General features: G+C 46.4%; 1 protein-coding gene across 3 annotated transcripts in view; it reads left to right on the top strand.

Annotated features, from left to right (window-relative positions):
* Window positions 1-3565: 3565 nt before the first annotated feature.
* The window catches only part of FLNB (filamin B), a 217114-nt gene continuing 207933 nt past the window's right edge, over window positions 3566-12746 (top strand). For all 3 annotated transcript variants that reach the window (XM_044302265.1, XM_044302263.1, XM_044302264.1), the window contains exon 1: window positions 3566-3938. In XM_044302265.1, coding sequence (XP_044158200.1) covers window positions 3647-3938 — 292 coding nt within the window. In that variant the 5' untranslated portion in view covers window positions 3566-3646. The remainder of the gene's footprint in view (window positions 3939-12746) is intronic.

Here is a 12746-nt window from a genome sequence, read left to right on the forward strand (position 1 = left end):
CATAGAAATGAATGGGTCAGGATTCAGTGCGGGTGCAATGCGTTCAACTCACGCATCGCACCCGCGCGGAAATCTCGCCCGTGTGAAAGGGGCCTTACAGCGCGTAGGAACGCGCTGTAAAACGCTCAAGTGTGAACCCAGGGTAACTGAACGCACCCTGAACGCATCCGGACCAAATCTGTCACGCTCGTGTGAACTCAGCCTAATAGAGCTTGCCGAAATCCTTGCACACGATGCAAAAACAACCCCATCCGGATGTACGGAGCGGTGAATCCGTAGTGCGTACGCGTAAAGGGAGTGTCATCTGTGCCACATAAACCACACTTGTCCATGGGTTGTGTCTGATATTCACTTGAATGGGGATAAACCGCAATACCAGATACAGCCTGTAGACAAGAGTGGCGCTGTTTCTGGAAGAAAAACCAAACTAGGTTTTTTTTCCTAAACTTGGACGACTCCTTTAGGCCTCGTTCAGATTTCCGTGTCAGTGTCACGTCCGTGAAAAAAAGCATACGTGCTTCATCAGTGAAGGATCTGTGGTTGGTTCGCATGTCATCCGTAATTCACTGACGTTGCTCAGCTGAAAATTAATTTCCAAGGAAAAACGGACGCAGCACAGATGTGTGTCAGTGATTTTCCCGGACTTATAGACTTCAATGGGCGCGCTTGGTCCGCATCATGGTTTAAAGTAGTGCGTGGTCCCGTGATTTTTTTAATGTAAAAAAATACAGAAAAATGTGAACAGACTCATTCAAATCTATGGGTACGTGTGCTGTCTGAAATTTTTTTTTTTCCAAGTTGTTGTTTTTTTGCGGCATTTTTAATTGCACTTTTTGCAGTGAATAATGCTGTTGGGCAACTGCAAAATATAAAACACCCCACAAACCGAGCGATAAATGAACTGCCGGTCTTAATAAATGTTCCCCCCTCCCACAAGCAAAATAAAAAATGAACATATATATATAAACAAAAAGAAAAAAAAAAAAAAAAAGAAAAAGCTATACTGGATCCTGGCACTGGCAAATTTTGAGATAACTGGGTGCATCAGGTCTGCGTATTTTTGATGAAAAGAACATTTCCGCAGATTGTGCTATTCTTCTGATACGTTCACACATATATTTTTGTAAGCGATAAAAAAACGGATGCCGAATCTGCTTTAGGATTCCGCACAGTTCTTTTGGATACGTTTTTTCCATGATGCGGTATTAGATGCGTTTTTTTCTTCCTGCACATTGGCAATGGGAATTCTGGAAGGGGAATCCTCTTCAAGAATGGACAGGTCACTTTTTCTTCCCATTGAATTAGCATATGGTTTCCCCATTTAAATGAATGGGGAAGATCTGCATGTGTTGTTGGCTCACAGAATCTGCGACAAGAACGGTCGTGTTCACACAGTGGTCTTTGACTGCACAAAAATCCACCACGTATCCCACGGCAGAAGCTGTTATGGAGCCAAACCGCGAGCAGGCTCCGTGTTGTAACGGTGGCAAGAAAGGTCCTGTACATCCTTGGTGCAGTCTGCAAAAATCCTCAGCCGCGCGAACGTGGCTTCCCATTGAAAACAATGGAAGGCGGTTTCCGCATAGATTCAGCGCAGTTTTCTACCTCAAAACCGTGCTGAAGCCCGCACCAAAAATGGAGTGTGAACTTACCCTTAGGCCTCATGCACATGACCGTTGTTTTGGTCCGCATCCGAGCCGCAGATTTTGCGGCTTGGATGCGGATCCATTCACTTCAATGGGGCCACAAAAGATGCGGACAGCATCTGTCTGCATCCGTTGCTCCATTCCGTGGTCCGCAAAAAAATATAACCTGTCCTATTCTTGTCCGTTATATTAATGGCTGTCCGCGCCGTTCCGCAAAATTGCGGAACGCACATAGACGCCATACGTGTTTTGCGGATCCGCAATTTGCGGACCGCAAAACACACAACGGTCGTGTGCATGAGGCCTTAGGCTAGGTTCACACTGAGTATTTTCAGCGTTGAAAAAAACCTCATGGAATCCGCATCAGGCTTTTTTCCATGCATTTTTTTTTATCCCAGTTTTGACGAGGATTTTATTCCTGGCCATTTTCTATGGAATTCTGGACGTGGACTCCGCATCAAGGATGGACAGGACACTTTGGGGGCCGCATTTTTTGCGGCTCGGATGCGGACACATTAACTTTAATGGGGCCACAAATGATGCGCACAGCACTCCGTGTGCAGTCCGCATCCGTTGCTCCGTTCAGTCACCCCGCAAAAAAAATAAAAAATAGAACATGTCCTATTCTTGTCTGTTTTGCGGAGAAGGATTGGCATTTCTATTATGGGCCGCTCATTCTGTTCCGCAGATAGGTGACATCCGTGTTTTGCGGACCGCAAAACACGGTGCGGTTGTGTGCATGAGCCCTTAGTATTTTTGCATCAGTATTTATAAGGGCTCATGCACACAAAAGGATTTTCTTTCCATGTCCGTTCCGTATTTTTTTTGCAGACCGTATGTGGAACCATTCATTTTAATGGGTCCGCCAAAAAAACAGAATTTACTCTGTGCGCATTCCGTTTCCGTATGTCCGCATTTCCCTTCCGCAAAAAAACAGAACATGTCCTATTATTGTCCACATTAGGCCTCTTGCACACAAATGTTTTTTTTTTTCGTTTCCGCTCCGTTTTTTGCGTTCCGTATACGGAACCATTAATTTCAATGGATCCGCAAAAAAAAAAAAGGTATTCCGTATGCCTTCCGTTTCCGTGTTTCCGTTCAAAGATAGAACATGTCATAAATGCGACAAGGATAGTACTGTTCTAACAGGGGCCAGCTGTCCCGTTCCGCAAAAAATCGAATGCACAGGGACGTTATCCGTATTTTTTGCGGATCCGTTTTTTGCGGACCGCAAAATACTGAAAAAGCCATACGGTCGTGTGCAAGAGGCCTTACAGCCAAGGGTAGGACGGTTCTATTAGGGGTCAACAGTTTTGTTCTGCAAAATACGGAATGCCCACGGACGTCATCTGTATTTTTTGTGGATCTGTTTTTTGCGGACCACAAAATACATACAGTCGTGTGCATGAGCCCTAAGGGCTCATGCAAAAAACAGATCTGCAAAAAATACGGATGACTTCCACTTGTATTCCACAGAACGGACACGGAAAGAAAATACATTCGTGTGCATGACCCCTTATATTAGAGGCCAGCTGTTCCGTTCTGCAAAAGACGGGATGCTCACGGACGTCATATTTGCGGATCTGTTTTTGCGGTCGTGTGCATGAGCCCTAAGCCAAAACCAAGGAGTGGGTCCGAAACGCAGAAGAGGCACAAATGTTTCTATTATTCCTTTTCTCTAGACTGAGGTTTCACTTCTGGTTTTGGCTACAAACACTGACCAAATACTGATCGTTGTTAACAGACCTGTCAAAAATACGGAAACACCCTGTAGTGTGCACTGTGTCCTGCACAGACATGGGGGTCAGCACGACACGTCCCGGCACCCAGCAGATGGCACCGATGCCCCAGCGATGAGGAGCAGAGGTGGGAGAACCTGAGGAGGAGGAGGCGGAGCCGCCCCGCACATGTGCAGAAGTAGCAGAGCCGGCAGAGCTCCCGGTCACTCACTGCTCCGGCTCCCACCGCAGCTCCCGCATCTACCGCACGCAGCAGCCACCATGCCGGTGACCGAGAAGGACCTGGCGGAGGACGCCCCCTGGAAGAAGATCCAGCAGAACACCTTCACCCGCTGGTGCAACGAGCACCTGAAGTGCGTCAACAAGAGGATCGGCAACCTGCAGACCGACCTGAGCGACGGGCTGCGACTGATCGCCCTGCTGGAGGTGCTGAGCCAGAAGAGGATGTACCGCAAGTACCACCAGAGACCTACCTTCAGCCAGATGCAGCTGGAGAACGTGTCGGTGGCCCTGGAGTTCCTGGAGAAGGAGAACATCAGGCTGGTGTCCATAGGTAGGAATGACAGCTGAGCCCCAGCAATGAATGGGCCATGCCCTGTGTGCAGCCTGCCAGGTGTGCTCCTGGTGGGGGGAACTGCCCCCACCTGTGGGCCGAGCGGTGCCCCCACCTGTGGGCCGAGCGGTGCCCCCACCTGTGGGCCGAGCGGTGCCCCCACCTGTGGGCCGAGCGGTGCCCCCACCTGTGGGCCGAGCGGTGCCCCCACCTGTGGGCCGAGCGCTAAATGGGTTTGCATTAATGAATTACTGTATTGGGAGCTGCCAGCTTGGATCCTAAGGGCATAAAAGACCCCAACCTGTATATAGTATTGGGTTCACTAAATGGATACATGTCTATATTTAGGTGATTGGCGCGCCATGCGGATTATGTGTGGTTTTTCTGCAGCGTGAGATTTTCCCGATCTTGTGTATACTTTGGTTATTTTTGACATGGAAATTCCGCTTGGATTTTAAAATCCGGAATGTGTCAGTTGTAAGTGTGATTCCGCACCTTCTATGTACTGGTTTTCCCCATAGACTTCAATGGGGTTGTTAATGTAAACGGCAATAAATGGCTTAGATTTCATATGGATTTTCTGCCTACAAATGTGCAATGTGTGCAGGTCATCCCAAAAATGTATTGCGTCAATCGACCCCGTGGTGCAGATTTTGAAACTTGCAGCACGTCCGTCCTTTCTGCAGGTTTGCAATTCAAAGGAAGGAGTTTAGGGCAAATCTGAAACAAGAACCGCATGTAGAGCTGAAATGCAGGAAAATCTTCATAAAATACACTACTGTGTGCATGAGGGCTATCCAGAAAGTTGTGAGGTGTGCATTAGTGCTTTATGGAGGGGGTGAGTGGCAGCCTGACATGAGCCCTGCTGCACCGTGAGAAGAGTTAATTCATTTCTGAGAGCTAAATGTCGCATTATCTGAAAGGGTTAACCACATTCTGAATATTGAGTTGAAATCGCCAGGTCAGGACTTCTCTTCAGTTAGATTTCTGGGGGGGGGGGGCACGTAACTCCTGCCTTGTCCCACTGTAAATTTTAGGGTGTGCTCCAATGTCTGGATTATTATTTTACGGTCTTGTGTATTGTATGGTTTAGGCTACTTTCACACCTGCGTTAGGTGCGGATCCGTCTTGTATCTGCACAGACGGATCCGCACCGATAATGCAAACGCTTGTATCTGTTCAGAACCGATCCGTTTGCATTATCATGAACAAAATGCAAACGGATCCGTTTTGACTTGCACTGAAAGTCAATGGGGGACGGATCCGTTTTCAATTGCACCATATTGTGAAAACGGATCCATCCCCATTGACTTGCATTGTAAGTCAGGACGGATCCGTTTTGGCTCTGTATTTTCAGGCGGACATCAAAACGCTGCAAGCAGCATTATGGTGTCCACCTCCAGAGCGGAATGGAGGCTGAACGGAGGCAAACTGATGCATTCTGAGCGGATCCTTATCCATTCAGAATGCATTGGGGCTGAACTGATCCGTTTGGGGCCGCTTGTGAGAGCCTTGAAACGGATCTCACAAGCGGACCCAGAAACGCCAGTGTGAAAGTAGCCTTAGTATGTGCATGCGCTCCCGCGCGTTAGATGGTTTAGGGCTCAAACACATGACTGTTGCCTATTTTGCGGTCCGCAAAACACGGATACTAGTCGTGCGTACCGCATTTTGCGGAAAATCTGGCCCATAATAGAACTGTCCTATCCTTGTCTGTAATACAGAAATAATAGGACATGTTCTATTTTTTTGTGGCACAGACATTTTGGACACGGAATGCACACGTTGTTTTTATCGCCCCATTGAAGTGAATGGTTACTCATATGGCTGAAAAAAACGGTACAGGAAAAAAAATCCTTTGTGTGCACTTGTGCTCCCGCGCACTATATGGTTTACTGTGTGCATTTGTCATGTGGCCCCGCATTCAGGTAGCGAGCACAGTGACCTAGACGGGGCCTGTCCCTGCACACCTGCTGTATTGTCTTTCTCTGTGACCTACGTCGGTTTCACGCTCAGGTCCTTACAGACCCTTTTGTTTCGGTCTCCTTGTGTTTTTCTAGAATTGTGTTTTTATATTAAGCGTTTGCACCCACGCGGGCGTGCAGGCTGCAGGTGAGGCAGGGTGTGGCCCGTGCTGTATAGGTACACAGGATAATGAGCGGTGGAGAGGTCCGGGGCAGGTGCGGCTCTATGAAATCTGGGAGGAACGTCATATCTAATGGCCCCAGTATTGAGCTGTCAGACAGAAAGGGTTAAACTGTAATTATCAGGAACCGACTTTTTTCTGCTTGTGAATTTAATAAGCCCCTTGAGAGGTTACAATCTCCTTGTGGGAATACCAAGTGCAGCAAACCAGTATTGGAGCTCTGCACTTTATATTCCACGTATTAGACTTCGTGACGCATTTACTTACCATAAAGAAAATTCCCTTTTAGTCTAGCGTGCGCTGTATTAGTCGGCACTGCGCTGGTATGGCGGTGATTCTAGGGTGGTCCACCAGCACTACTCTATGGAGACGAGTGGCAGAAGTCCTGAGTAAATAATCACTAGATGATATCGACTGATCAGATCAATCTTTTTCCAAAGGAAGTTTATACAAAGAAGGGATCTCATTGGTTTCCAGTTGGCAGGACCACGGCCCTGTTCACATCTCGTATTTTTTTTTTTTTTTTCTCCACTTAAAAAATGTGTGGCTTATGGCTAAAGGAAGTTTTTGAGCAAGCAATTGCTTCCCTTGATGAAAGCAGCCAGCGGTCAATATGAAAAATAATGGGGTTGTCCGCATACAGTCATGGTAAAATATGAGATGTTCTGAAGATGGTCATACTTGCTTAGTGGGTAGACCCCAGTTTATTCATTTGGGGGCATGTCCCATGTTTACTTAATACTGATCTGTCCCACCTGCAGAAGTTCTTGAATGTTGGTTGTATTAAGCGGATTCTCCAGGCTACAAATATTGATGGCCTGTCATCAGTATCAGATCAGTGAGGGTCCGACTACCAGCACCCCCCACTGATCAGCTGTTTCAGGATGTCGCAGCGCCTGCAGGCAGACAATCCCATACACTTTGCGGTGGCCGTGCAGGGTGCCCGAAAAATCCCAGAGCACAGAGGCTTCTGCTTCCGCTCCGTACAGTCTCCAGCCCCATGGCCCATACCCCGTGGAGCCCCCCTGACACTTCCAGCGTTGTGACGTCACATCACTTTAGAACCGTTCTGTTGTGTAACTGTTTATTTTTGTCTTTTAATATGTTTATTACACTGATGAATCGCTGCTGATACAACATTGCAGTTTCCCTGTTGTAAGGATAAATCACGAAATAACGTTCAACTGTAGTCTGTGCGGATTTGTATTTCACTTCAAATTTTGCTTTTGTTACATGCAGATTTCACTAATTGCGCGCAGATTTTTATTTGCAACGTGTAGAAAGATGACTCATCTGCTTAGCTGGTACGGTATTCCACTACAGCTGGTACGGTATTCCACTACAGATCTGCTGCAGCCAAGTCCATGGGGCACATTTACTAGGACCGGCTTTTTACACCGGTCTTAGTTTCCCCCCCCCGCACTGCCGCTAGATATGTCTACCTGTTATTTATGATGAAGCGTGCGCCTCGTCTTAAATTGGGCGCATCTGTGGCATTCTGTGCACCTGGAGTAAAAAACTACACCAGGCGTAAATGTAAGTAAATTTGCCGGGGCTGTGGTCTTAGCCACAAGATGGCCCCTGGCCTTGTCACGCCCAACTAGCGTACAAAGCGCAAAACTGGCCAAGTGACACATATTTGGCGCACGGCCGGACAGAAAAGGGGACTTGCGACACTAAAAGTGTCGCAAGTCCATTAGTAAATGTGCCCCCATGCGTCAAATCTTTAGCTGGTATGCAACGTGTACATGTGGCCTTTGTTGGTTGGTTAAAGGGGGTTTCCGATTTCAACACCTTATCCCCTATCCACAGGATAGGGGATAAGTGATTGGCTGGGGTCACTCTCTAAGGCCTCATGCACACGGCCGATGTTTTGTTCCACATCCGAGCCGCTATTTTGGCGGCTCAGATGCGGACCCATTTACTTCAGTGGGGCCGCAAAAGATGTGGACAGCACTCCGTGTGCTGTCAGCATCCGTTGCTCCATTCTGTGGCCCCGAAAAAAATAAAATATATAAACTGTCCTATTCTTGTCCGCTCTTTGCGGACAAGAATAGGCAGTTATACTAAAGGCTGTCCGTGCCGTTCCATAAGTTGCGGCACGGACGCCATCTGTGTTATGCGGATCCGCGGCTTGTGGACCGCCAAAAAACGGAACGGTCGTGTGCATGAGGCCTAAAATTGAGGGCTGTGTTCCTCCGTTTCAATGAAGCAGCGGACAAGAATGCATGCAGCCGTACCATTCGGCCATTGAATCTGTATGAACATTGTAGAAATGGGCTCCTCTGCTTGGGGCCCCTTCCTGTAAGCCAGAACACAGTCCCGTCCTGTCCGTGCGTTAAGTGCTTGACCATATATTTGAGTGGTCCTTATGTAATGCCGCATTTCCCTGCAACAGCAGCTAGATGGGAATTACATAGACATAAATTGTTTCCAACCAGACCCTCAACAATCCGCTAAACGTGATATATTCCTATGGATGAGAATCCCCCAGATTACTATACGTATTTCAGTGCCTTCCCGTCTATATACGCCCTTGATAAACAAATCAACTATCTCTATAGATCCTTTATTTGGGAGGGGTAGACCAAAAATTCTGTTCCATGTTCTGCAATGGAGGGCTCAGTTTCCCCAATATATATGTTATAACCTGGCTGCCCTGGCCTGATGCATAACAGATTGGATTCAGTCCACAGTTTGCCACTCGATGCAATTATTTCTTCCTAATCTGCTACACGTCATATACTTCCCTGCCAGAAGAAGCTAGATCTAACCCTCTACTGACAACCTGGCGGGCTTGGCAAAAGATATGCACCCTCAAATCACTCAGCCCCCTGTACTCTACCTCCGTTACTCCGACACTGAAAAGGAAAAGTATACGTTCCATATCACCCTTGTTACATTTTACACAAAACTCCCCCCCCATCTTTCTGAACTACAAGATAAATTCCCCGGTATTATCTTTCCGTTTTTTTTTTTTTCCCGCTATCTTCAGTCTTCTAGCTATGCCAGAAAAATATTACGCAATGTAAGGCTACTTTCACACTGGCGTTATGGCTTTCCGTTCATGAGATCCATTCAGGGCTCATAATATAAACGGATCTGTTCGTGACGGATGCATGCGGTTTTATTACTGTAACGGAAGCGTTTTTGCAAAAAACGCTAATGTGAAAGTAGTCTAACACCCCAAGAATGGACTTTCCAATTGAAACCACTTATAGTAGAGCCCAGCTGGCACAGAGCTGCATTTCCTATGGATGTACTACGGAAATAAAACACTACCATATGCCTGATTCGCCATAGTTGTCGGTTTCCGAAACTTTTTGAAGTTTTACAGCTCTTTCACATAAATGTGTTAATATTTGCAGCTGGTTTAAGGTCCCATTAGCTTTTATTGATGGTCGTTCACACCTATGTGTTCATTTGTCCCCCGCCAAAAAAAGTCTCTGAAGTTTACCTGTAAATTACAGTTTTCTATCCTAAAACCAACCTTTGCCATAAATATCAATTCAGTAATTTCATAAACCCACACGCAGTTCAACATGGTGCGTCATGATTCCGTGATCTGCAGAGGCCACACACGGTAAAAACCGCCAAACTGTGTTAAAGTCCAGCATGACCACATTGTGAAGTGATGGAAAATGCTAAATTGGGCCTTAACCTTTCAGAATGGGTGAATGAAAGTTTGGAAATGTTAAAAATAATTCCACATAAAAAAATAAAACAAAATGTAGGAAAGGGGGGAAAAAAAGATGTATTAGGCTACTTTCACACTAGCGTTGTTTGAATCCGGCGTTCTATTCCGATACTGGAACTGCCCGCCGGATCCGGAAAAACGTGTGAAAACTGATTACATTTGAATCCTGATCAGGCTTTCGATCACAATGGAAAAATGCATTGGAAAAAACGGATCCGCCATTTATGGACTTTAACCTTTTTTTTTTTTTCCTATTTTTCGGGTTTAACATGCAAAAGCCGGATCCGTTTTGACGGAACACACGGGGCCGAATCCGGCGTTAATGCAAGTCAATGGGAAAAAAGCCTGATCAGGCGTTCAGTCAAAGTGTTCAGGATTTTTGGCCGGAGGTAAAAATACTGCATGCTACGTTTTTTCTGAAAAGCCTGATCAGTCAAAAAGACTGAACAGAAGACATCCTGATGCATCCTGAAGGACTGACTCTCCATTCAGAATGCATTAGGATAAAACTGATCAGTTCTTTTCCGGATTTGAGCCCCTAGGACGGAACTCGGCGCCGGAGAAGAAAAACGCTAGTGTGAAAGTAGCCTTATTGTGAACAGGTTCTAGTAGTAAATTCTTTATGCCACGCTTGCCACTTTTGTTGTTGGAGGGGTGCGGCCTCTTACTAAATTTATTTTATTTATTTTTAAATCTTTTACGCTAGAAACTGGCAAAAATAGGGATAAGGAAAAAATAAAGAGTGTAAATCAGAGAAACTCCTGGGTGGGACTCCAGAGGGATCCAGGAATAACTGCAGAGCGCCAAGGGATGGACTAAAGGAGGAGTGTAAGATAAGGGAGGGCGGCCTGAAGTGGTTATATATGTACGGATAAGGAGAATAAAAAGATGAATAACCACAGAAATGGTGCCAATCCCCTCGTCGTTCTGTAGGGTAGTTTGGGGTACTTATAGGGAGGTGTTTTGTGGGATGAAGCTCAAGACACCAACGGACCTCCCCGCCTGGATCACTTGTAGAATCTTAGGAAGAAACGGCAGTTCCACAATGGGTGCCTCTTAATCCCTTTTTTTATTTTTTTTATTGGTAAAATCAGGTCTGGCTCAAAGCGTTTTGGGGTCTTATAGGTCCCCCTTCATCAGAAGCAGTCACACAAACAAAAAAATAGGGCTCATTGCTGACGTAGATTTGCCTTTCTAGCGCATGGACTTCCAGGAAAAATGTACCAACTTTATTAGGAGACTGCGGCTGTTTTAATAAAAAATGCACTGGATTAAGATGCCCAAATTTATAAAGACTGGCATATATTAAATGCCAATCTTAAAAAAATTCACCCTGTTTAACATATGCGTTAATGCTATCCAATAGGCTGTTCTGGCAGAGGAAATAGCCTGTTGGAGCTCACAGTACCTGACATGGCTGGATACTACCGTTCCTCGCCGGAGCACATTGATCATAATGGGATCTGGCGGGGATCTGGCCAATTTTCGGCATGAATGCCAGGATTGAGCCGGCACAGAAGCGAGTGCAAGCATTGGATTCTGTCCGGCCAGATCCCTGTCATGTCCCATTATAGTCAGTGGGGTCTGGAGGTGCTCTGGGCCTTTCTGGCTATGCTGGATACAATGGACTCTGGCAGGTTGTTCCTCTGCTGGATAGTTTTTACGCGTATGTGAAAGTAGCCCTGGACATGGCCATATTCCTGCTCCGGGATGTACACCGCTGCAATACTGCACCCATTGTCTGTAGGGTCCTGCTGCACTTCCATAGGCCTTTCGTTTTGCAGTTTTTTTGTTTTTGTTTTGTTTTTCCCCTCTTATAGTCATATGGAAAAAAAAATGGTTGCATGTTCAGATTATGGAGATATTGCTGCTAGTGGAGAATCTCTGTAATATGGTGACACGAAGACACCATATGGCATCACATGGGAGTCTTTGTATGTGGAGGCCACGTGCACAAGTCGCCTGAGCTGGCGTTTCCAGCTCCGCCGCTGGTCTCTATTTCAGGATCAGCCCCCCGCTCTGCTGGATTCTGTCATTTCTGCAGAATGAGGCATAATGCACCGAGTACATGTGAACATTTGCCGTCCTCCCCCTGGACTTTGGTCTGCAGAAGTGTGGGGGCGTTGAATTGACAAACTACTTTAGGGCTGTTCTGTGCTGATAAGGAGCAGAGTGCAGAACACAATGCTAAATTAAAGCAAAATGTCATAAGACATCTCTATCCGGCTGCATGCAGCTCCTGACTACTATACATTCAGCCATTTCACATTATGGATTTGGTGCAGGTTCTGCCCTGGGAATCCGCACTGAAGATGCCACAATTCAGGCCAATTGGATATTTTCTTTTCTTTCTGCATTGCCGGACCATCTGAAAACGGCCATAAGGCGCTTGAAACCTCAGCTAGTTGGATTTGTCAAATTGAATTTAGTCGCTCTCCGGCAAGCATCCCCACCCCTTACATGCATTCCCAGTTTGGTTGAGCATGCATGTAAGAACGTAGGATGGAATTGGGTCACCTCATAAGTGGTGCGGTGCAGGAACACAGGGTTCCTGGATAAACTTGTTTGTCCTGAGATGATAAGAAGACATTTTCTGCTCCTCCTGTGAGTGCTGAGCACCCTACACTTCAGACAACGCCGGCATGCGCGTGTTTTCAGTTGAAAGAGGGAAATAGGCCTCTGGTGGTGGTTAATCCGCCATGAAAACAAAGGATTGTGCATGTTGGCACCCCCTTCTGTCCCCCAGTATCGGCAGGTTCAGCTGATGTTCATCTAATCTATATGACCGCCTTTCAGTCCTCATGAACAAGACCCTATCCGTTTTGCGGTCTGCAGATCTGCAAAATATGGATACCGGCCCTGTGTGTATTTTCCCATTCTGCACGTCCCGCACTATTATAGAAATGCCTATTTTTGTCGGCAATACAGGGCCACAGAACAGGAATACAGATGTGGACAGAACACT

Source organism: Bufo gargarizans, chromosome 7 (genome assembly GCF_014858855.1).
Source record: "Bufo gargarizans isolate SCDJY-AF-19 chromosome 7, ASM1485885v1, whole genome shotgun sequence".
NCBI lineage: Eukaryota > Metazoa > Chordata > Amphibia > Anura > Bufonidae > Bufo > Bufo gargarizans.